Source organism: Ochotona curzoniae, unplaced genomic scaffold (genome assembly GCF_017591425.1).
Source record: "Ochotona curzoniae isolate NIBS_2020 unplaced genomic scaffold, NIBS_Ocur_1.0 scaffold_3890, whole genome shotgun sequence".
Classification (NCBI taxonomy): domain Eukaryota; kingdom Metazoa; phylum Chordata; class Mammalia; order Lagomorpha; family Ochotonidae; genus Ochotona; species Ochotona curzoniae.
In genome coordinates this window covers 13,176,115-13,202,239 of record NW_024467115.1, presented here as the reverse complement: position 1 = coordinate 13,202,239, position 26,125 = coordinate 13,176,115, and the positions used below count along the sequence as shown (strand labels likewise).

Genomic DNA, 26,125 nt, shown 5'->3' with positions numbered 1-26,125 from the left:
TTTAATCAAATGAATATTTTGCCATGGTTAATTTGTAGGAGGTTTTTACTTAAATATCATCTGCTATTCACAATAAATAGCCCTTTAAATAAGACCTAAAACAATTTTTGTTAAATGAATGCTTTTAGAATCCCCTTTCTTTATTCAATGTATTGTGCTGAAAACAAAACCTAGCTCTCAGATGGTATCCAAGATGCATGAGGTCAATTCCCAAAGGAACAGCTATGCTCATTGTATTCTGTAGCCACAAGCCAGAGTGCATCACACAGAGGTGCAGCATGGGCAGGAGCTGAAGATGGGGGAAGTACAAAGTCAGGCACCCTGTACTCCTGAACACACTGCACTGCTCCTAATGGAACCATTACAGAGGCTGAGTAAACTTCTCGACTTGACTTAATGAGTATATTTATATCTGCTGTCTTCTAATACTCGTATTAAAAGGACCATAATAATAATGATAGATAGGGGATGACAAAAAATGTTCAGGAGCAAGGAAGCAGATAGATTAGTAATCTGATTTGTAGCCATAAACAGTGACTACCAAGGATCCTTGGTTGGAGGAACAGTGAAGGTCAGATTCTTACCTTGGAAACACAAAAGGGCAGAACCTGTAGTCTCCCAAAGACAGAGGGTGTGGATACAGCTAGAAATGAGAGGCTAGGTTAAAGTCTGCAAAAGGCCAGACAGAATGCTTACTCTCTGAAAAATCTGAACCAGAGGGACAGTCACATTAAAGGACACAAGATGTAACATACTAAGATCAATGGAATTAAAGAGAATTCTGTCTACTGAATGCAAGGTTCCTCCCCACTCATGGTCTGCTGCAACCTTCAACTCAGACACACTGGGTCCAACTACAAGGCTTCACTCTATGCATAACAAAGCAGTCTGAAAGGAAAGTAAAATTAGATCCCCGCAGTTGTTCTCTCCAGCAGAACAGCTGGTTCTCTCCCTAACTAACCTACAATAAAGCCTTGAAGCTGGAGACCTCCAGCCAGGTAGTTTAGTGCCTCACCCTTAAAATGCAACGTGAAAGCCAAGGACCTCCACAAATTTGGTGAGGGTAAGAGGAAGAAACCAAACAGAAATGAAAATTATCAGAAAATTGAAAATACACATGACATAAAGAAAAAGCAGGATGCAATTAAAAAGAGAAAACAGAGATCTTGGGTTTTAAAAATAGGAGAGAAGAAATAACATATTCATAAGATCTAGAAAATGCATATATATACATATATATATGTGAAATTAAGACAAACAAATGGAAAAAGTAGGGAAATTATAAACACAATAGCAGTTAATCCAGGGAAAAAGACTGTTTCTCAATTCTAAAGTCAACTCAATTCCCAACTATGTATATGGTCAAAACAAACAAACAAAAAAAACCCAACATTTTAAATGACATAAAGCTACAAAAACGTATCTTCCTTTCTGTTTCTGTGGCAGTGCCAGAGTGATATCCATCCACCAAAACAGGAAGTGAATGAAGAAAGATTAAGACTCTTGTGTTGAATGAAGTAATTGTCATTATTTATTTCACTCTCCTTCAGGTGCCAAAGCTTGAAAAGCTTAAACACTCCTGTGCGCCATTCCAGAAACATCTCAGAGTGGACAGTTCCAGGAGCCCAGTTTTCTCCACCTGGCATAAAGGGCCCCTGAATACGATTTCAAGTGAAGGAAGGAAGAATATCGAAGGCTGACTAAGTCAGGTCCATAGATGCCTGGAATGCCGTGAGTAGATTTCCTAACATACAACTCTATCACTAATGTTTCACAGATTTAGTAAGTTTTCTGTGAGAAACATTCAAAGTTTAAATGAACTGAGGTGCCTATATTCAATTGGTAAAATTATAACAATGTAAAATTAAAAATGCATTGCATTCTTAACGAGACTATAGTTGCAAAAGTTGTGGTCAAACAATTTTACTGGGAAAAAAATGTTTAACATCATCTCAAGGTGATATTGACTTTGGGCTGGGGGAAATGAAATAGGATAGACTTAGGGTAAGCATGTATTAAACAGATAAAACCTCCTTTCTGCTAACTGGAAATTTTGCATTTTATTTCTTAATTTTTACTTATTTATTTGAGAGGCACCAAGATAGAGATGAGGGTTTGGGGAGAGAGAGATCTTCCATTTCCTCATTCTCTCCCTCAAGTGCTTATAACTGCTGGGCGAGCCCAGCCCAAAGCCAGTACCCTAAAGCTCAGTGAAAGTCTCCACATGTGTGTAGGGGACCAGATATTTGGGCCATCTCCTGTTGCCACCCAGGGTGCACACTGACAGAAAGGGAGCAGAATGGGGACTGTAGCCCAGGCACTTCAATATGTAATCTGTCCCAAGTGGGGACTTAACTGCTGTGCCCAATACTCGCACCTATGTACAAAGTCTTCAGCCCTGAAATAGAAGTGCATGACTAAAAATGTGCCTGATGGGCAGCTCTCTGAAAGGATGGAGGGCAGGTATCATCCCCTTATTTCTTAAGGAAGGTGAAATCAGCCGTACTCTCTCCTCACACACCCACAGGTTCTACTCTGCCATCTTTTCAGAGAGCCCTGGAATTTTTGTAGTTAAGCAATAGGTCAGAAAAGCAATAACTGGAACTCAAAAAACTCAGATAAAATCTGAGCACCTCACTTCCCAAGACCTAAAGAGAATTACACAATGAGCACAGTCAAGAACGTGGGATATGTATATACCTATTGAGTCCTCTTCAGGGACAAAATAGAGCTTGAACAGAAGCGACAACTATTTTAATTGAAGTTTTAGAAGCTTATCTGTGGACTGGATATCAAAGCTAAAATTTACTGGAGGATGAGTAGTTGTAATCTGGTGTTATGATAAGGAAAATAATTGCATGCACTTTTCATTATCTGGTTGTGTAATTTCCCCCCCACAGGAAAATGGTTTCTTTCATGGTTTAAAAAATGTAATACCACAACAGTGTACCTAGTTTTTAAGACACGCAAAACACAACTAGGTCATGATTTATTATATCTACAATAAGACTTGGAAACAAACCAAAGGGTTTTAAAAGTGCAATGGGAAATAAATGCACATACTATATAAAAATAATGAATAGATGAGGGTAGTTCAAAAGGTTCATAAAATAATGGAACTAGAACTTAGATTTATTTTGATGTAAAAACTTTGAAAATCTATGTATTTGAAGGGTCTTTAAGAAATTCATGGATAGCACATGGATTCCCAAACTTTTACACAAAAATAAACTTATCTCTTATCCTATTTTTTATTTTTCAGAACTTTATTCATTTATGCTCCGTCATTTAATTTAAAAGGTGCAAGAGACAGACACAGAGAGATAGCTTCCATTCCCACGGTGACTCCTCAAAAGTCCAAGAACATGCGGGGTCAGGTCAGGCTGAAACCAGCAGCTGGCAACTCAGTTCAAGTCTCCAATGCGGACAGAAAACTCAGCTACATGAACTGCTATCTGCTTCTCTCAGGATTGCATTAACAGAAGTTGGAACTAGAAACAGGGCCTGGACTTGACTCAAGCACTCCCATATGGGATGTGGGCATGCTTAACAGTGACTTCATTTCTGCACCAAATTCCCAAAATTCCATTTTTCTCTGGGAGTTTTTAAGGGTATGTTTTTCAAAGTTCAGTTTAGTTCTCAAAAAAAGTCCTTTAGTTTCATATTAAATTTCTGAAGTTCCTATTCAAAGCAATAGTGATCATTCTTGTTCTTATTTTCAATTTTTCACTTAACAAAAAAATCACTGTACATCTTCCTGTTGAACAAGCCAGAAGTAAAATCTGCGCTTAACCAGCCGAGCCTCACCAATGCTAGCGGTTTTGAAGAAGTTGTAGTGCCATGATTTCAAATCACAACCACTTGCTTAAAATTCTTCTAAGATAACAACAGAAATTAGAAAGCCCACCAAAACTAAGGATTAAAAAAAAAACTATAAAACTTAAAGGCACAGGCAATTGGTTCCTTATTTCAGAAAGTGTTTATAAAAAGTCTGCTTTTTTTAAAAGCACAGAGATGATTTACAACATTTTATGTGCAAGGTGGAGGAATCCACCATGGGGGGAGGGGTATGGGAGGGGTGGGGGGAATCCCCAGCGCCTATAAAACTGTACTACATAATACAATGTAAGCAACAATAAAAAAAAAATATTAAAAAAAATAAAAAAAAATAAAAAAAATAAAAAAAAAAAGAAAGGAATATAAAAGAAAGAAAGAAAACATAAAAAAAGAAGGACGAAATTTTTAAGCTGGTTTTCCAGTGTGGATATAGAATACTGTTTTTATAGTTGCCAAGTGTCTCAGGACATTCTATAATAATTTGTTCCTTTGTATTTTTGTGAATTTCTCTCAAATTTGATGATGTGTTTAATACATCATAGTATTATAATCTGTGTATAATAATTCTAATATTGAGAAAATTGAACAAATGCATGTGAACTGTTGTTTATGTTTTGTCTTTCCTTGAGTTTCAATAAAGAACAATAAAATTTGAAAAAAAAAATAAAAATAAAAAAACATTTTATGTGAATCTTAAAACATTCAAGTATGCAATTTTCTTAAACCACAACATATGAACGAGGTAATTTCTGAATTAGAAAACAGAGAATTGCTAGAACTCATCCAATCACAAGGAAGAAGAAATACACCAGCAGTTTTGTGGTATCAGAAAAAGGACAGGAACTTCTGATAACAAAATTAGCTACTTCTAAAACAATAACTAAGATGAGCTGTATTGAGCTCCTAGTCTGAACTCAAAAATCTCTCCTGTGGTTTCTTCCAGAGCTCATATAAATTCTGGCATGCAAGGCAGACAAATAAAGTATCAAAACCACAAACACAGTCCTTTGGACCTGGACTTTCAAAGTAAAGAATGGAGTAATAAGACTGATCTTATGGAAGTTATTTTAAGAAATGAAATATGTTTAAGAAAATCACAAATAACTAACCGTTGTACACATGAAGAAAATATGTAGCCACCAACCATACACATGAACTCAGTTAACTGTATTTCCCTCATTGGGAAATAAGCATTAGCACTCTTGAGATCAACAATCAACAACCATTATTGACTAAACTATTGACAGCAGTACAGGGAGCTCCCAGAACACACAAAAGTGTTAGTTAATAGGGGAAATGTATTTAATTTTCTCCAAAAATCTTAAATTGAAACAAGAAAAGTAGACAATCAAGGTACAACCAATTACTTCTTTCTCTAGCAAAAAAAACTGTGTCCTTAACAAGAGCAGTAATAGCTAGAGTTTATCAACAGCCTTTGGATATAAAATACTGAGATTTTCTTCTAAGAAAAGCAGATTGCAGATTATTTATTTATGTTTCAGATCGGTAACACAACTTTGTCAGTAAATGGCTTCAAAAATTATCGCTGGAATTAATCCATACAACGAATTCCTTTTGATAAGCTTAAATGGGACAGCTCTATTGTGTTGGGTATAAACTAAATAAAGCCATGTCTGCATTGAAGGAATGTCTAACACTGATTTTTTTAAATTTGTGGACTTTAATATTTTGTTTTAATTTACAAAGGCTCTGATTGCTACTAAAGTCCAATGTTTGTTCACATTTCATCATTTAACTAAGATGTTTCCCATTCTCTAGTTCATGGTAGAAATTTACTAGCTATTCTAAATCCTAATTGCTATTTTTGATATTTAACACGTTTCTTATATATAGCATAAATATGTTGCCTCTCCATAACTGTGTATTTTTGGTCACACATTAATGCTGATGTAAATTTGCTCTGTAAATTTCCTTTTTTGTATCCTAAGGAATCCTCTAGGCCAAGGTCATCAAGAAAACCATGATTTGCTAGCCATATTTGGGTTTATAAGTGGACCAGAAATTTGATTCGGTGTATGTGTGAGGGAAGGATCTAATATTTCTTTTTCTGATAGGCAGTCAGTTATCCTGGCACAATTTAGCAGAGGAGAATTTGTCAGACAGTGAAGAGGAAAGAGGATGTAGTGAGTTACAGGGATGCTCAACCTCAGATTGGACAGATGTATGGTATCATTTCTCTGCGCGTGCTCATCTAGACTGACTTACTAGAGTACTAGATCTTTCAGAGAAAGATTACATTCTGTTCTTTGTGCCTTCCAAGCATACGGCAGATAGCTAAATAAACGAACAATTTGCAGTCCTTAATAATTAGTTTGCCATCACCTTCTAAGGATACTCATATATTTAGGGAAAACAAAATGAATGTGTGCCTCTGTACTTCCTGTGGCTACTATTTGAAATGCCATTCACACTTGCCTTACCAATTGACCGACTATCCTGTCAACAGCAACTTCTCCAGGCAAAAGACAACGTATTCCTCTTTTGTGCTCACAGAGTATGTACGAAAAATTTTATGCAATATCTTGGGACATTGGACATTCTGAAGTCAATGGATTTCAGAAACTTACCGGCTTAGGGATTGTGTATGAAGTCCACATGGGCATACTCATGGCTCGTCCAAATCCACTGACATATTCCTTGTGGTAAAGGAGACAGTGTTCTGTATTCTTCTGTGTAACTCTAGGCCTCCCAAAGGGCATATTCACCCTCACTGTAGCTGTTACTAAAATAAAAATAACAAAAGTAAAAATCTGTGCAATCAGCACATGCATCATGTGCATGCAACTACCATTCTCTGATGACTGATGTGTCAGGTACTCTGATAAACACGTAATATTTTACATACTTTAAATATTTCACACACTTCTTAAATTCTTACAACAACACTATGAGGGATCTGTTCTGTTCTCACCCTGCAGATTCTATAGCCTAGGCTTAGTCACGTAAATTGGCCAAATCCAAGGGCCTGCTCTCTGATCCCTCATGAGCCACAGCTCAGAACACATATCTAAAGATATAGCACCTCAAAATGAAATGCTCACTATTTGTAATACACTTTAACCGTGGTCATAGAAAAGATACTGAAATGTTACAGTATTTCTGCTATGTTTACCTCCCCTCGCCAAATTCATGTCAAACCCTAATGCCCCAGATTATGGCATTCGGAAGTGAGCATTTTAAGAGGTTATGAGAGAAGACTGTCTTGAATGGGATAATTGTCCATAAGAAAAGAACCCCCGGGGGATTGCTGTCCTTCTGTCACGTGAAGTTGCAAGGACAGGATTGCATCTATGTGACAGCAAGTCCTCCTCTGACACTGAGTTTGCTGGTAGTTTGATCATAGACTTCCAGGCCTTCAAAACCATGAGAAATACAGTTTTAGTGACTTATAATCCAGTAGTTTATAATACTTTTATGGTAGCCTAAAAAGAGTAAGACAATGTGTTAATAGAATCGCATATTTATTTCCGTTTGCATGCCATTATATGAATTCAACGAACTGTGAACTGAAAAATCCATGCACTGAACACACATAGAAATGTTCATGCTGTTGTTCTCTAAACAGTACCGTATAGTAACTACATAAAATGTACATTTTGTTTGGTATTGTAACAAAACGTTAGATACTTTAAAAAGATAACTGGTAAAAGCAGGTAGTGAGCCCAGGGGTAAAGACACCTGCATCCGAAGGCCTGGCTTGGTTCCTTCCTCCAGCTTCTCTGCAAAGCAAACCCTGGGAGGCAGGGATGATGCGTCAGGTAACTGGTCCCCTGCTACACAGGTGCGAGATGTGGATTCCTGTCTCTGGTCCCTGACCCCGCCGCTGCAGACATTTAGGGAGGAAACCAATGAATGGGAGCTTTCTGTGTAACAGCCCATCTCCATCTCCCCATCAGCCTACAAGATGTCTCTTAAAAACAAAACAATGTAACAGGTGACAATGTTGCCATAGGCCATGTCCTATGTTCTTTACATACGTCAACTCTTTAAATCTTTACAATTACATGAGATCAGTACAACTACCATAGCTCAGAAGACTGGCATGCAGAGGTGTTAAGTGATGTGCCTGCTTATACAATCAGCAAACAGCATGGGTAGAATTCAAACCCCAGCCATCTGGTATGCCTGTGAATGAGCAAGGGAATATAGGAAGGTAGATGAGGCACGATCATTTGAAGAAATCTGCTGTTCTTGGAATCACTGCAGCTGTCCCCGTGTTTGCTACTGTGATTAGTAAATTTGTAGAGGGCCTTCTTCCTGTATCTTAACGAAATCTATGTATGTAAAAATTTCTGTGATGTAACTTGAGAGAATCCCGACCAAGAGCAAATGGCATTTGTTATATCTAACACGCAGTGTGTTTTCACAGTTAACTTACTCTCTGTTTGGTTGAGATTTAGTCTTTGATTCACGTATTCTGTTTGAGCATTCTGCAACATAATAAGGGGATAAAAGAAGAAATGAAAGCAACATGACATATTTTCAAAGTATGTATCAAGATTATTTCTGCATTGGTCTCATGAAATGTTTTGCTACCACACAAAGAAACAAAAGTAATGTGTGAAAATTCCTATTTGGACACTACGCATAAATATGGAGCTGGCTGCGACCCTTGTTGTGTAGGTTGTAATGGCCCACATACATTGGGCAGGTGGGAGACTGGGTGGGGCTTCTCCCTTAAAATCCCCTTTTACATCAGATATATTAAGGAAATGGGGCAAAGCATTCTGACCACAGTTAAAATCAACAATTGGGTGGCATGACAATGTCTGAATGTGGATCTCAAACTTTAGTCTGTGCTAAAGTAACCTAAAGGTTTAGTTTGAAATGCAGACTCCAATTTTGTAAGCATGGGATAGAACCAAGAGATGCAGACACAGGTCCACGACTGTACTTTGAAAAGAAAAGAGTTTGCAGCCAGAAAACTTCTGTAATCTTGCTATTTTCATCCAATTTCCCTGAGCCTCTTTAATCTCTGTAATTGTCACTCTCTTTGATGGCAGTTTCATTGTATTGTTCTGCAATATTCTATTGGAAATCCTCACCTGTACCCTGATTTATCTTTATTGAAAAACGTAACCAGGCTTTTTTCTCTTACAGCCTCTTCTACTTGGTTAATTATTTATAACTGTTTTTTAAGGACTAGAGAATATAAAATCTTCACTGACCCCTAAATGTAAGAAATAATTCTTATCTTTGGCAACAGGTGCTTATTTAGCTCTCCAACCACATTTTCAACTTGGCATCAAATGGGCCTTGATGTTAGCTTTAGCCTACTGATATCTGGGGCACAATTACATTCTGAAATCCTGGCCTTCATCCAGGTGCACTGATTCTCACAGGTCAGTTTCATTCTTGTATTTTGATCTCCTGTCCTGACCTCTGCCCCACCCCCCCCAGCCACTTTTAGTTCTGGTACTTCTCCTAGTTGAGAATTTCTTGGGGCTGAAATCTTCCTCTTAAACTCAATGCAAAACGTGATCTACTGAAAAGACATTCTCAGTGTTGACTGACTGTTCATCAGCTTCCAGGTATGGCCTGATAAAAATTCTCTTCTGTTACCCAAAGGAATATCCCCAACAACTTCCCTAGCAGGTGTATGCACTGCCAGGTTACAATACCCGCGGTTTCCTTAGTTCTCAGGGCTTTAAATGAGTAAGCATGAGCTTCTGATTCTTATATTCTGAAACTGGTTTATAAAGGATTTAAGAAAGAGCTCCAAGCTTACTGTTTTGAATGGTTAAATACAGTTAGCTCACAACAGAATTAACAATTACATTCCAAATAATGCTTTCCATTTTACAAAGAGTATTTAATGCTTTATCTTACACCATATGCATTATAATCTTTCATTTCCACATAAGGTTCAAAGAAACCACATATATTTACTTAGTGAATATCTAAGCTGGTACACCAGCATGGTTGTCAGTCATTTGAGCTATGGATGAGCTTGCTTCTTGACATACTTAAGGACGCATGGAGCTGTTACTTACATTTTGTAGAGTGGGGCATGAGCAGTCTAGATTATCCGTGGGCAGTGGAGTTGTAAAGCTACAAACGGACAACTCTGAGGCTTCCTCTGCATGCGTGGGTTCATAAAAAGGCGTCTTCAGAAGATGGTTCAAGCTACCATGGGTACCATTGTTCGGTGCTGGCTGAATATGTAAAAGGTCTGTGTTTAAAAAAATAAGTTCAAAATAACTTAAAATTGGAAAACTTCAACTCTTAGGTGGGATTTCAGAAGGAGGCGGGGACCCAAAACACCTACTCATACATCCTCTTAAGAAATTCTGCTCTAATGTAGTTGTGTCCTGCAAGTGCCATTCATTTCTGTCCCTGAAGTTTCTAACATCTCTTTCTTCTAATGAACAGCAATAGTTGCCGCAGAAGAGCCATGGGAGCGTTCATGAACTAGTTCTGCTCTTTCAGAAAACAGGTACGTGGCTTTAAATGATCACACTGCTTCTAAGGAGTATCGTGATTTCGTCTTAAAAAAAAAAACCAGAGAGGTTAAATAATTTATGATCTTACTTATATTGTATGTCAGATACTTTAAAAATAGGCTAGTTAATTCTGTTTATTATTCGAAGAACTTTTTCTGATTGCTCTCTACCAAAACAGAGGAGACAGCTGTTACAGACAGCCTTACTAGCGTCTCCTCCTGCCTGCCGCTTAACTCATCTCTCTAAACAGCAGTCCTGACTACAAACACAGTCACCAAAATGTAAGTTTTTCAGGTTACAACACATTGTTTTAAAGCACTTTTTGATCTTGAAATGATGTTCAATGTCTGCAAGCCAATGCAGAGAGACAGCTGTGAGCACATATACATTCAAATTCCGAAAGCTAAGAGTAAAATTGTCATTTTCTCATTACCTTGCCAGGAAAATGACTCTCTACAAGGATCCGAGGCTGGCATGTAAAAATGCAGGTTGACATGCCAAGATCCATGACTCTTTACCACTGATGCCTCATCACTGAATAGAGTAAGTTTTATCCAGGTAGGACTTTTTTAACATCCCTTTATGCCAGAAGCCTTCCAGTTTCCAACACAAGAATGCTGGAATGTTTTTAGATGCATTTATCCTGTTTTGAAATGTTGGAGATCTTACCTGATTTTGCCAAGTTTGATTAAATTGTCATATAGCAACTGGCTGATTAGAGTATTTTGGCATTCTGAGATCTAAAGTTTAGCATTTTTAATAAGATGAAATAATCCATTCATATAAGGTAGCTGAGTAATTTTGAAGAGCAAATCTTTCTTATCATTTCTATCTTCTTATTTCAGAGCAGCCAACTTTAGCGATTTAATTTATCACCAAGTTCAATGGACATATATTGGGAACCATCGAGATTTTGCTGCTGAATTTATTTAAATATACATACCACACATTAGGTTATAGACTTCAATATTTTCAAATGGTTCAACTTCAGTCTTCTCTTTAAAACTGGGTCCATGTGCCAAAAATATAGCCTAGGTGGTAACAGTCACCTTATTACTAGATGTCATCAAACTCAAACGCAAGTGAAACAAGAGACATAATTTCCCTTCTGTGACAACTATCTTATTTGTACTGCAGGTCTCTGCAAGGATTTTTTTTTTTTCAGATTGGAAAATGCTTTTCAATCATTTCTACCAGAGATATTATACAAATTCTTGTGAAATATTAGGGCTGTTGAGTTTATCTTTCCTGTCTCTGCTGGTCTGCATAGCACCTTACTTATCAACACCCTTTGAGGGGACAAGCCATAACAGACAACCCAAAGTCAAATACTTCTGCAACTTCTGGATGTTATATATCAGATATTCACTTTATAAAACCACAAAGTCTTTTTTATTCTATTCCTTTCATTTTATTGTTCAAATACGATAAGACATGGTAAAAATGTTGACATTCCTAAGCACTAAATTTTCACAGAATTTCTTAAGCTAATTATATCTCAAATACTATATCCTCTTTTTTTGGATGGAAAACTAAATTTTTTACACTTAATGAATTAATGCCAACTTATTGATATGATTTACAAGATATTCAATTATTCTGAATTACAAATAACTAGAGGAAAAGAATAAAACACAAATAATTCTTTTCAGCTAACAGGAGTGTACATATTTTTTCCCCAAGATAATCAGCAAACAAGTTGAGGTACAGGTTTTTCTAGCAGTAATTAATTTAATTATCATAGATTACCCTAATTAATAGAAAGGATTTTCAAACCCACATTCTTACAAAGAGATACAACTTATTAAGCCAATGTTAAGAGGTAGTACATTCATTGGCCTAACCCATTCATTTTTTCTATTTTGAAAAGCATATAGTGTACATGAAAAGGGAACTGGACAAGACAGGTTGCAAATTCTCAAACTCACAAACTCTGACACTGGGAAGGGAACATCAGTTGCATTTTCTTCAAGGACTTTCCGTACTCTCTTCCCTGGACTTCCAGAACAGCACTTACTCCCTGGTTTTCTTACTTCTTCTCAGAGCTCTGTTTCTCAGTCTTTTCACTAGTAATTTTTCTTTCTCCCCAACCTCTTCAAGTACAAGTGTCTAACATTGAATAAGTCTACTTCTACCTACACTTAATCCGTAAGGATCTTATGTAGTCACATTAAAAAAATAACTACCATGTATAAGACTCCATTGTTTTTTTTTTCTCTCTTGGGTAGATTGTCTTTGTCTATTCATCATCTCTATTTGTATGCCCAACAAACATTTCAAACTTAACACAGCCCATAATTCCCTTGCTCCTAGAAGCCAAATCAGCAGGAACCAAAAGCCAGCATCCTTCCAATGGTTAACCCATTCCTGTCCTCTGCTGTGGCTGTTTGCTCTGCCTGGGACACTTGTTCTTTGAGCTTCTGAAAAGCTAATCCTTTCACTTTTTTCAAGTTTCTGCTCAAAGATCACCTCAGTGATTCTTAGCCTCTGTATCTCACTTAATGCCGCACCCTGCCCTATGGTATCCCCAAACTGTCTCACTTTTCCCCTACACTCCTTTACTTTTCCTTCATTTTCCATAGAATTTTACTTAACACAGTAAGTCAGATATTCCTGGACTAATCTAATGCATGTATTCCTCCACTAGAATAAAGGTTTCATCACATAAGGGCTCTTTATCTGTTTTATTCATAGGTGTATTTAAGAATCTCAATAATGGGATGCTGTAATGCTGTGCATTAAGCCTCCATCCTATATCACGATGCCATGTACAGACCTGTATATGTCATATTTCTAATACAAACTCCTACCTATGTTCCTGGCAATGCAGTAGATGATGGCTCAAAAGCTTCGGTCCCTGCCATCCTACGTTAGATACCCACAGGAGTTTCAGGCTCCTTACTTCAGCATAGCTCAGTTCCAGTAATTTGGGTTATGAAACAACATATGGAAGACATCTGTATTTCTCACTTTCTGTCACTTTTAAATTGAAAAAACTTAATTTGTAAAAGAGTCTTAGACATTATCAATCATAAAGATGGTAAGTAAGCATTTTCTACAAAAAAACAATGTAGTGCCTTACCTCCATGCTCTTAAATTCATTGTCATAACCATGGTTGCCTCCACCACAGTATGTACTTGCTCTGTTCCTATAAAGAAATATTACACATTCACCACTGTATTGACACAAGATCTTATTTTAAATTACACTTCAGTGAGTTTTTATTAACTTCTGCTTTTTTATAAGCACATGTTTCTCTCAGCAACGGTGCAAACATATTTTGATGCCTAAGCATAGAGCCAGAGAAAAAACAAAATTATCAGAGTAAAAGAATTTCAGTATCCATCAATAGAACCTGAAGATCTTTTGACTCTAGATACCCACCAAGGAATAACAAAGGCTCAGAAAGCAATGATGATACCTTCAAGCTCACCTGTACCCTTCAACACCAATGACAACACCATTACAGATATTTTTATTTATAGATCACTCTAAGAATTTTAGCATTTTAGAAAATAAAAAACCTTTGGAACTAAAAAAATTATCAATTTTTACTGAATAGAGAAGATGCCTAGGAAAATAATATGAAAAGAATGAGTTAAGACTATACATGGAGGGCCCGGCGCGGTGGCGCAAGTGGTTAAGTCCTCGCCTAGCACGCCCGGGATCCCATATGGGCGCCGGTTCTAATCCTGGCAGCCCCGCTTCCCTTCCAGCTCCCTGCCTGTGGCCTGGGAAAGCAGTCGAGGACAGCCCAAAGCTTTGGGAACCTGCACCCGCGTGGGAGACCCTGAAGAGGCTCCTGGCTTCGGATCAGCATAGCATCGACCCGTTGCGGCTCACTTGGGGAGTGAATCATCGGACGGAAGATCTTCCTCTCTGTCTCTCCTCTCTGTATATCCGCCGTTCCAATAAAAAATAATAAAAATAAATCTTTAAAAAAAATTTTAAAAAAAAGACTATACATGGAAAGTAAAACATAACACTTGATAAGAAGTCAGTAAAAGAACATTCTTGACATCAGCACTGATTTTAGCTTTTGGAATTTTCTTCCATACATTGTTTTCAAATTCAATTAATTTGTCCTTTGCCTACCTTCTCATGTTTTAATCTTTGAGTTGTGCAGTGTTAGAAATTTTATACATGGTTGATTTTTCCGCTTGGGAAAAGGTAACAATAAATAAACCTAGTTAGTTTTAAAGCAGCAATATTATACTGGTTCAGTTTTGGTCTCCATTGGGAACAAAAGACTTCTGTTTCCAAAGGCTGACCTTGAATGGTTTCTCTTCATTTGCTTCCCCAACTTCCATCTCCAAATCCAACACACACACACGCACACACATGCACACACACACACACACACACACACACACACACACACACACGGCTTCTGTTTGCCTTTACCTTGAAGGTGCAGTTGAAAACAAGGCAGTAATTTATGGTCTAAAAAAAAAGCTCAATGTTAAGAAATCCGTAACTGACTGTCAGTTTAAATAGAAAAATAAAAATAAACCACAAAATTTAAAAACAAAACAAAGCACAACTCTGACCAGGCCACACTATGTGGGGCAATCAGGAGTGTCTCTGCTTTATCATGAATTCATATTAGATTACCCTATAGGGCCAGGCATGTCATTATCTTGGTTAATTCCAACAAAACTGCTGGAATGGGGTAAAACTGATTTTACAAAAGCAGTTTTATTCTCATTTCATTAAGTTTCCTAAGAATACTGAAATTGTTTAATTGGAAGTCTTTAAATTTTAAATTTTGTGTGGCAAGTTAGTGCTCATTAATGAACAAAAGAAAAATGCCTTTGAATCAAATACTTGATGTTATAAAATCTATCTTGTACTTATTTTAAGAAAAACTCTGGGTTTCTTATATTTCCACTACTCAACCCAGCTCAATTAATAAATATTGCAAAATGTTATTTAAAAGAAAAAAATATAATTGGCTGGAAAAAAAGCTGTTTTGTTTTTGCTTTTCAGGTGGAAAGTTCAGAAGTTTGCTCCTCTAACTGCTCGTGTCCATGCCTTGTAGTCATTAATTTGGCCCCAGATATTACATATGGAAAAGTGATATCAGGTATTTGGAAAAATTGAGTCAGTTTTATCTGTGGTAATTTAGCTCTCAGTTTCCAAGTACAATGTGTATCTTTTGTAACAAATCTTCTATTATCTTTTCCTTGTCTAATTAACACAGTTGAAATCAAAGCTAGGCGTGTCTGCCACAGCTGGGCAATGACGCAGGTAGGAGACGAAGGCGGCTTCTCTCCTGGTACTTCAGCAGTGGCCAAGGTCTTTGATTTTCCGAAATTCACACACATTTCCTGTTTGTCCTGTCCTCTCCTACTACCCTCACGGTAAGCCAGATCCTCATCTGCTTAGTTCCTTGATTGACTGAAACTTTGAAATCTTCCCACATAGTGCCCTTAAATCCTTTTACACATTATCACTGCTGGAATGGAAACAAGCGTGAGACACACTGATGAACCAACCGCACTATGCTGCAAAATCTGGAACCTCATTAATCATCAAAGCTTCCTGGTGATGTGCTCTGTAACTCATTTCCCCAAGTTCCACAGCCTCCCTTGGGATTGTTGTACAGTGATGAGCAGATAACAGGCCTCCCTCTTGTCTCCTCCTCCAGCCCGCAGCTAGAAGGAGCTCCCCAAAAAGCAAACTCCGTGTATGACCTCGAGCCACCTGGTGCCTCCCAACCACCTTCCACTTTCTTAGCAATCGAAGTCACCGTCCGTTCACCCGGTGCTCCAGCAAAGCAGAGGTCCTAGACATTTGTGGTATTTGGTCCTCCCACCTGGTAGCCTGCCTCCTCCTCTCTACCTATCCTGCCCCAGCAGGTGTCCAGCTTCTCCAGCAAATCCTTTGGAGAAAGAGGTGCCTGTTGATGGACATAGCCTGTCAGGCAGCTGGGCTCTTCCTCCTGCCAGCACAGTCCCTCGGCATTGACTGGGCTGAGCAGGAGCGTAGTTCCTGAGGTAGATGTTCCAGGCAGAGATCAAGATGCCACTTTGGACACTCGCGTCAATATTGGAATGCCTGTGTTTGAGACCTGTCTCTGCTTCCTGCCAATGTACACCCTAGGAGGCAGTAGGTGATGTCTCAATTACCTGGGTCCCCTCCCCCAACGTTGCAGACCTGGACTGAATTCTTAGCTCCTAGCTTTAACTTGGCTCAGCCCATCCCTGAAACTTGCAGCATCTGGGGAGTGAACCAGCAGATAAGAGACTATGCTCTTTACTCCCTTTCAAGTAAATGAAATGAAACCCATTTAAAGGGTGTGATTTCCATCCCCTCCCACCTTCTTGGCCCAATGCACAAAATACACATATGGCACAGACCTGCGACATGGCAATATTTACCCTGTCCCATCACTAATCACCAAAACCCAGATGAGGAACCATCTATTCTCTAACATTCTCCGACACTCACACATGGGTGTGTCATCCTTCCTTTTACTTTTAACCTTTTATAGGTTCTTGGTTCTAGCGCAGCAGTTGTCACTCTACATTAGAGTTATTATCCTCCTTCTTATCGGCCAAAGAGCTTTAGAACATGGGTAGTGTGCATTTAATTCATAAGTGAGGTCCCTGGGACCTCTCTATCAGTTGCTATTCTTAAGTAAAAGTGCTATTATATATGTGATCTCTGAAATACTGACTATAAGAATTCAACCATTATTTGAAATAATGGGGTCCCTGGCAACTAGTAAAAACTAGCACAATTATGTAAAATAAGGATTGCAGTAATGAAAACAGCTTGCATGAACTGTGGAAGTTTGCTATTATCGTGAAAAGAAGATCTATTCTACTTACCAAAGAGCTTGCATTATGATTGAAGATAACATCACACTGACTTAACAATAGGTTGCCTAAGATTTATGTCTTAAGAGCTGGAGATTGTGGGCCCAGAATTTCGTCAGATTAAATTCGTTAGCTGCTCTTATCAAGGTTATAATGAAAAAAAATTTAAGATATACTTAGTTTGCCCTGTAAGTTAATGGCAAAAGAATAATGAAAACAGGTTCACCTTGTGTTACAGATATGAAAAAACAATGAATATGTAAGATATTAAAATTTCCAAGTTTGCACAAGGTGGGGAGTCAGCCTTGAAAACTAAGGCTTTTCCTACACCCTCTCCTTGCTATTTGGAAAGAACAAAGTATCATCTGACACTGGGTTTTAATGGGTGATGCCCAGAGGTATTCTGATGGCTGGACTCTCCCATCACCCTGGATCCTGTCCCAGTAACCCCCAGATGCAATTTGTTCTCATCCTCCTAACAGTAAATATTTAAAGATCTTATCCTAATTTCAGCACTTTTATTTATAAGTTTTATATATAAGTCACTTGCAACTTTCCATAATAAATGTTAGCAACGTTTAATTTTGTTCTCACGTTCTAGGGACTTTCAGAGAATGTTATCCTGAGTAACAGTACAACTTTCCAATTCAAAAGAGAGTGGCCAGCGCCATCTACCGGTGAAGTGTGAAGCCTGCACTCTGTTTGAAGAGGGTGGAGGGAGGGGTGTTTCAGGATCTTGCAGAACAGGCTCTTCCAAGTCCCCAATTCCTTATTCTGCACACATACACATCACATATTGGAGCCCAGGTGTATTGTTTACTTTCGGCGTCATCTTCTCTGCCAAAGCACCTTTTTACTGTTGTAATATCGTTGTTATTGCATGCCCCTGGCATTAGAGCATCATCGGTATACAGCATGTCTGTATCCTTAATGCCTGGGGTAGGTCTGGCCTAACTTAGAGTAATCATTCAGTAAAATTCTGTGGATTGATGAACAGATGGTTCCTTGGAATGCAGTGACTCCAAATGATTTTTATTTTTCTCTAAACACGTTTATGTGTTGCAAGTGCTGGAGATCAACCTGCATTACATTTCTAGGTTAAATTCACTGACTAACTTGGCTTTACAGTCATAAAAGATTTCAAAGAGCTGCCTAACCAATGGCTTGCAAGACAATAGAGGTCCTCTTTATCCTTTCTGTGGCCTTTCAGGTCGGCTCAGCGGGAACGGGAGTGGGTAGGTGCAGTCTGATCGCCCCTGGACAGGGGCCAGAATGGTCTCAGGCTCTCCATCATTCTCATCTATATTATGAAGATTAACTTGCTAAAATCAGTCATTTAATATTGATTATTTAAGATCCAGCAGAGCAGACAAATGTCAACACCAAAAATGTCAATGTCCAGGAAATTTTGCATGATCTTTCTAGCAGAGTAAGGCTAAGTAGATGAACTTCGAAAGATGACTGATAAAAGCATGATAAGAGAAATAAATAGGCCCACCAACCTCACAGCCAGCCACTGCTGATCCACCATGAGATGAACCTTGTCAATTCTGATATGGTTGGCATAGTGTAGTCGTTTGGGCAAATCAGGAGTCAAGTAGGGCTTGAAATGCTGATCGGGTTTTCGACACTGAAAAACGTGCAAAAATGTATTTGTGAAACACAAACCATGCAAACTAATTCAAAGGTTTCATCTTCCATGACAATTTGCTTAGCTAAAGTAGGACTATCAAACCTATTGTTGATGTAGCAAAATTCCCTAATCACATGATTTTTGTTGTTACATTCAACCGCAATTAAAAATCTACCTTAAATTGTAATTTGGTGTTTGATATTTTCAGTTTTCATTCCCAAGCATGTGTCTTGAAGCCACTACAAATCCCTCCCCTGCTTCTTTAGGCAACAAATTGATATGTGTCTAGGTTTAGAGTGAGACTTTCACCCAGCAGCATGGCCTGGCGGCTAAAATCCTCGCCTTCAGTGCACCAGGATCCCATATGGGCGCGGGTTCTAATCCCGGCAGCTCCACTTCCCATCCAGTTCCCTGCTTGTGGCCTGGGAAAGCAGTCAAGGACAGCCCGATGCCTTGGGATCCTGCACCTGTGTGGGAGACCTGGAGGAAGTTTCTGCCTCCTCAGATCGGCACAGCACCGGCCATTGCGGTCACTTGGGGAGTGAATCATCGGACGGAAGATCTTCCTTTCTATCTCTCCTCCTCTCTGTATATCTGACATTGTAATAAAAATAAATAAATATTTTAAAAAAGTGAGAATTTCAAATTTAAAGTCTAAATTGCATATGAAAATATATAGATATGGAGAAAAATATGCTTAAATGTATCAAAATCTCTTCACAAATAATTATTTTTTAAAATAACCAACAGTTAGTTTTCAAATCATGACAACAGCTTTTGAAATAGTTGTCATCCTATTTGTAAAAACTTCATAAATTTCTCAAATTAGACCAAAGATTGGCTTCCTTAATAATAACTACTGTCATTGCAGGATCATTTTTAAAAATACAAATAATACTGGTATCTAATCATGCAAAAGAAAAAAAGGAAGTGAGAGAAAGAACTTTCTCTCATTGTATTTTTGAAAAACACAGGTAAGAAGAGAGTAAACATACAAATGGTGATATGAGGAAATTTCTATTTTTTCTTATTTCTTTATTTTCTTATCAAATGCCACAATATCTCACATATCTTAGTATGTCTTTGTATAAGAAAAATAGGAGAAGCTGTGAAACACAATTTACAAAGAAAAAAGTCCAAAACAAACAGGAAATGTTAGAATAAGGAGAAATTAAAGGAAGAAGAGGAAGATGTTGTAAGCCGGTAGGTTAAGCCACCGCCTACGGTTTAAGCATCCTATTTGGACATTGTATCCAGTCCCAGCTGCTCCACTTCTGATTCAGCTCCCTATTACTGGCTGGGAAAAGCCACGGAAGATGGCCCAATTGCTTAGGCCCCTGCACCTGCATGGGAGACCTAGATGAAGTTTCTGGCTCTTGCTTTGGCTTTGCCCAGCCTTGGCCATTGCAGCCATTCAGAGAGTAAACAAGGAAATGGAGGGAAAATTTGTGTCTCTTTCTTTTCTCTCTGCAAATCTGATTTCCAAACATGTAAACAAATTAAAAAAAAAAAGAGGAAAGAAAAATTGTTGCATGCATACTTCAGCCAACTTGTTTTGGGAATTTTGATATCATTTCTGGGCTTATTTTTCTGCTTTTTTATATGTCATTACTTTTCTTTTTAAGCTAATATCCCTATAAATTCTATGTATGAACTGTTAGGCTGGGCACAGTAGGATGTTGGTCTGAGGTGGTGTGCGAATGAGCCCAAGAACACTCCTGAGCCTATCAAGAATGTGATGGACACTTCTGACTGTGTATTTTCATCAACTTGCAAGGGATCAGTATGTGGCACTGAATGGGTCACACATCCGTGCTGCTGAACACGTTCCTTCCAAGAACAAATGCAGACAGAACTGGGGCTACACTACCCGTGCTGAAGAACCATGGAATTATCCTTTGTTTAGAGACTTGAGATGAAGAAATCAGGAATGAGATAACTTTACCTAAGAACAAAGTTGGTGTTCATGTCTTTGATGCCTCCAAAATGTAGAATTTGCAGGGTTGTAAGGTCATGTTTGAGCAATCTAAACTCAGCATAGAAGCACAGAACAGCACCACTGGGGATACTGCAATACCCCGGGGGATATTGCAATACCCCGTGGGATATTTTCCTGTAATGGTCCACTGCTTCTTGACATGGCAGCCCATTTCTTAGTGGTTCTGGAGCTCTGTGTCTGTAATAACATGCAATGGATTTCCAAACTTGCAGTACTCAAATGCCTCTCACAACTGGGATCATGAAAGACTCTCCCATCTGCACCAGTATAATATCATCTTTATGGATTGTGAGGTGATGGGACAAAAAAAAACCCCAAAAAAACAAAACACCTGTGGCAAATTCTGTGTTACTCAGTGTTCATGAACACACTGAAGGTCTACATCTCACCAGAAGGGGGCGAGATTATTTTGTTACTCAGAATTAAAATATTAGAGAATGTAAGAAAAAAAAACCTATTTCCTAATTTTGATAATTTATCATCTCACTCTCTGCCTGTAATTTTTAGAAAATTTATTTTTGTCTATGTTTATTCAGTACTATGACTATATGCTGAGCACACTGTTTTTAGAATGTTCTCTTTAATGATGCAAGAAAATAGATTGATTCAAAATGACCCAAAAAAAGATTAATACTCTAAAAGATTTCTACTACAAAATTTCAATGGTTTCCTATTAAATGAACTATTCCTTTCCCATTGTTCATTTTCTTTAATCATTTAAACACTATGTTTAGAATTCTTACTATAACTATATCCCACCTATGCATAAATAGGTTAGTGTCAGTCTAAGCAACAGTAAAATATTGAATGCCAAATGATATACATATCCAATTATTACATATACAACTACTAACACTAAAACACTAGAATTTTCCATGTCTCTCTAGTAGGTACTGATTCTCATTTTGAAAAAAACATGTTTTAGAAACTTTCTAAGATTTTCCAAGGATGTAAGATGCAATCAGAAGCAGTAAGCATCATACTTAGGAGGCAGAGAGATTATTGATCTGAACTGTACAAAAAGATCTATGGGAGTCTGTGGATGCACCAAATTTCTGATATCAAGTAACACACCCACACTCATACTCACACACACACATGAGACACAATGATGAAGCTTACCACCCAAACCCTTTGGAATGGAACCACCAGCTCTTTCAACAAAAACTAGGAATGAGTAAGTTACACCAAACTAACTACCTGTAATGTAATGATGTTAACTCCAAAATGAAAGTAACTAAGATTTAAAAAAAAAAAAACCTAAAATGCATACAATATCATTGATTGCTTAAAAATTGATTACAGAAAAATAACACAAATTAAGGTGATAACATTAAGCTAAATATACATATAAAGGAAACTTATACTTACACTGAGGTTCCTAACAATTTCTTCAGAGTTAACTGTTTCAAAAGAAAAATAAGTCACATTACAATCGATACTTGATGATTGGGAAAAAAATGTGAATAACAGATGAATCTGACACTTATATTTTAAAAGAACTCTGATTTGATGAAATCAAATACTTATCTTAAACAATTATTTCAGCGTTTGAGAATGGAATAGAGTGTATTTTGACCAAGCAATGGTAGATGTTACCATTGACTTATAGAAGGACTGTACTTCAACATGGGGATGTGTCACTGCCTCCTAGTGTCTCCCCAAGAATGCAGCAGCAAGAGGGCAAGTGTGTGCTCTCAGAAGCAGAGGCCATGGTTATTCATTTGTAGTTCATCTCTTTTTTCTCTACAGGCGTCTTTAAACTTACATGTAAAAAAGTCAGAAGGTATATTACGACTCCTGATGCGGGGGGCAGGTCCTTCATACATGTAGAAAGTTATTTGGTTAAAGTAATCAGTCATATATTCCATCTTGTCACAAGAAGTCTGTTCCATTCCTAGAATAAAAATGCATCCATATGTAGTAACAATTGCTTATCTTTGGGGCTGTCAAACAATAGATATGTTATACTACAAAGTCAAGTTTCATTGAAGACTTATGCAATTTAACCCATTATTTTACTCTAGATAGTAGAACTTGAAAGTCACACAGTGGGAGAAAAGAATCATGTTTATCAGGTAGCTTAGTCAGCAATTATAAACACCGTGTGTTCAACAAAGACCAACTAACATAGGCAAATCCTTTGTAGCAGGCTGATTCTTTACATTTAAGTTGTATGAAACACAACATGATGCCTTTTTAAATCAAAAAAGCTACATGCATGTTTAGAAAATAATATATATATCAAGAAAATACATTACATAATACATTAGAAAATATTTCCTTAGAAAGTATATTAAAGTTTATAAAAGCAGCCGGTGCTAAAAACATTCAAAAATTCTTCAGGCAAAAATGAAGTTCTTATTTTTACCAATTTCTTCAAACAAAATGTGCACTAACAATGCTTTTTTTTCCCTTCATTTTTAAAACAATAGGCAGTTTTAGGGAATCGCTGAACAAATTTAGAATCCATTTCAGTGTTTCTCATTGATGTTCTGAGATACAGCTAACAGTGTACTGATTGGCTCTTTGCTTGCTGGTACCAGTGTCTACTGTCCCCACTGTTGTGGTGTGAAGACGCTGTAAAAGACAGTTTGATCACCTTGAATGCGGAAGTCCTACACTGCTCTGAGTACTCAGCATCCAGTAGACACTCAATGACTCGAGTAGACACTGTGAAATGAACAAGCACTTTAAAGTGCTTGAATGTGTTCTGTGCACTATGGGAGTAGGAAGGGTTGATGTTTCACTTCCTTATACCTTTAAGTGAAAAAAATCAAGAGTTCATCTCCAGTGGAGAAATGTGCAGTGATAGGGAACTTAGATGCAAAAACCTGTGATTAATCACACAGCCATTCAGCTGGCCCAGATAAAGGGACAGAGTGAGCGTTCCGCATAGATGATTGTCAGGAGGTCCCATCCCATTTTGGAGCGCATGCTTTGGGAGGCAGCAGGTGGTGGCTCGGGTAGCTGGGTCCCTGCCACCATGTGGGAGACTCCGGCTGAGTTCCAGTCTTGTGGTTTCAGTCTGATTTAGCTCCATCTTTTCTGTGCTTTGGAGACTAAAATGGGAATGGGAGCTCTATCAGGTATCTCTCACTCTCTCTCTCTCCCCACTTCCTTGTCCCCTTCTTCCTTCTCTTCCTCTCTTTTTTTCTCAAATAAACTAAATAAATACTCTCTTAAATCTGGAAAAATGTGTCAATAAAATAAACTAACAAAATGAAAGACTCACTTACTAAAAAGAAGTTCTAAAATGCAGTTTTTATAGATGGAATAGCAATCTTGTTAAGTACTATTCCTTCTATTTTTCACAGAAAATAAAATACATGAATATATCTTTAAGGATGTTAAAATAATTGAATTAGAAATTTAAATTATGTCCTAACCTCTGTCTACCACAAAATATAGTTGCTTCTTTAAAAGCTTCTTTGTCTGAAAACACCCTTGCTTGTATAATACTTTAAGCTATTGTGTATAAGTAAAATATGGTTTTTCTAAAAAAAAAAAACATACCATGATCAGCCAAAAGGATTATATTCACACAATTATGTAAGTTCCGCTGTTTTAAGCCTTCCATCAACATTCCAAAAGTATTATCTACTGATTGTAAGGCTTGTATTACCTAAAAGAGAGAGACACAGAGAGAGAACTAATTATTTTGGTTCATCAAATCCTTAAATAATGCAGCAAACCTTTAATATATTTCCTTCTTTGAATTGTTGACTTTCGAAATAGAACACCAGAACCCAGTTCTCATGCTACCACTTACCAAAGACCTATTTACCAAATCTCTCAAAACAAAACTCTTCTGTTTTTTGGAGTATTCCCCACACTAGTCAACAGATACACAAAACAATGTTGAATGTCAACAAGCACCATTAACCTGTAAATGTTTTCATGATGATGGCTGATATTAGGGAGGACTGCCCACAGACACCGCTAGGAGAACCCAGGTGTGTACACACCTAGAGGAGCATGTGCCAAGGAGTTACCAGATGGTCTAAAAAAGGCATGCCTTATCTCCATATAATTATATTTCCAAGCATCCGATCGCCATATGAAGATACATATTATTGCGCTATTGATTCATAATATAAATTTTAGAAAAACTAATTACAACATGTCCTTAAAAAATCATTACGATATTCACTTTACAAAGTACACATAAGAAAACCACATTGTGCACAAATTCATACACATGATTATTCTTGACTTTGTTTTTAAACAATTACTATTGCTTAGTAAACACACAAGCACAGAAAATTGAAAACAAATGTTTCCAAGTGCTAGTAACCATGGCTATTTCCAAATAACGAAATCAGAACTCATTTTTATTTTACAGCTTACACTCTTGAGTGTAATTCTTCTATACCTTATTAGTATAATATATGGAATGGACAAAGTTTAAGTGGATTTTACTGCCTCATTTTTTCAGAAGTTTCTTTCAGTGAATAAATGAATTGGGAAAAATATTCATTCTCTCATGATACTATTATAACACTCAATATCTTTTTTTCCTTTTGAACAACCATTTCATGAGCCAAGGAGTGTTACGAGCTTTAATATATTTGCTCAAGAAATCCTCACAGCCAACATTTGTGGATGAATTTTTTGGAACTTCTGGCTGAAAGGAACAAGAACTTGAGATTTAAAGATGGCAAACACCATGTTCATGCATAGCATGTCCCACAGTGCAGGACTTGAACTTAAAAGAAGCTGTATCCACTCTAAGTTGATCATCAACTCTAAGGTGTTATACTGACTCTTATGATTACTGTGCACTCTGATTTGGCAGTAAAGTCATGCTTTCCACCTCTGTCATGGCATAATGTCCACTTTCACATAATCATTCTACTGTCTCCTTTCAACCACGCAGATGTCTCTTCCCTTCAATCTTCCCCCAGCACCCTGACACAATGCTATCGTTAGACTCAAAGTTTTGAGGTCATCTATGTGTCAGAACTGCATAAAGTCTCACAGGGAAAGAGTAACGAACCAAATTCATCACAAATTTTCCAAACCTGGAGTCCTCCATGAAGAACACATAGAAAAATATGAAATGAATAAATGTCAGCCTCCAACTCCAGCTACCCCCCACTGAAAAAAGAGAAAGAAATTAGAAACCTGTAATGAGTGAGTAGGGTTTTTATTTGGATAGTTAGATATAGAACAGAAATAGAAGTATTTGCCAAGTGTAGTAAGGAAAAAAATCAGGTTCAGGTAGGATCCATGTTTAAATATATATATATTATATATATGATATATTTATATGCTACATACAAGTATAAATACACATTGTGTATTACATAAATAGATAATATGGTGTATTATACATTATATATGAATAATTAAATATATATTCAT

The 26,125-nt window shown here is 37.4% G+C and overlaps 1 protein-coding gene across 1 annotated transcript in view; it reads right to left on the bottom strand.

Annotated features, from left to right (window-relative positions):
* The window catches only part of ENPP3 (ectonucleotide pyrophosphatase/phosphodiesterase 3), an 82,525-nt gene that overhangs the window by 13,968 nt on the left and 42,432 nt on the right, over positions 1–26,125 (bottom strand). The window contains exons 12-20 of the mRNA XM_040965654.1: positions 24,275–24,383; positions 22,527–22,655; positions 22,130–22,161; positions 18,629–18,756; positions 13,384–13,450; positions 11,245–11,332; positions 9,852–10,030; positions 8,237–8,288; positions 6,426–6,580 (exon numbers count right to left, since the gene is read on the bottom strand). Coding sequence (XP_040821588.1) covers positions 6,426–6,580; positions 8,237–8,288; positions 9,852–10,030; positions 11,245–11,332; positions 13,384–13,450; positions 18,629–18,756; positions 22,130–22,161; positions 22,527–22,655; positions 24,275–24,383 — 939 coding nt within the window. The remainder of the gene's footprint in view (positions 1–6,425; positions 6,581–8,236; positions 8,289–9,851; positions 10,031–11,244; positions 11,333–13,383; positions 13,451–18,628; positions 18,757–22,129; positions 22,162–22,526; positions 22,656–24,274; positions 24,384–26,125) is intronic.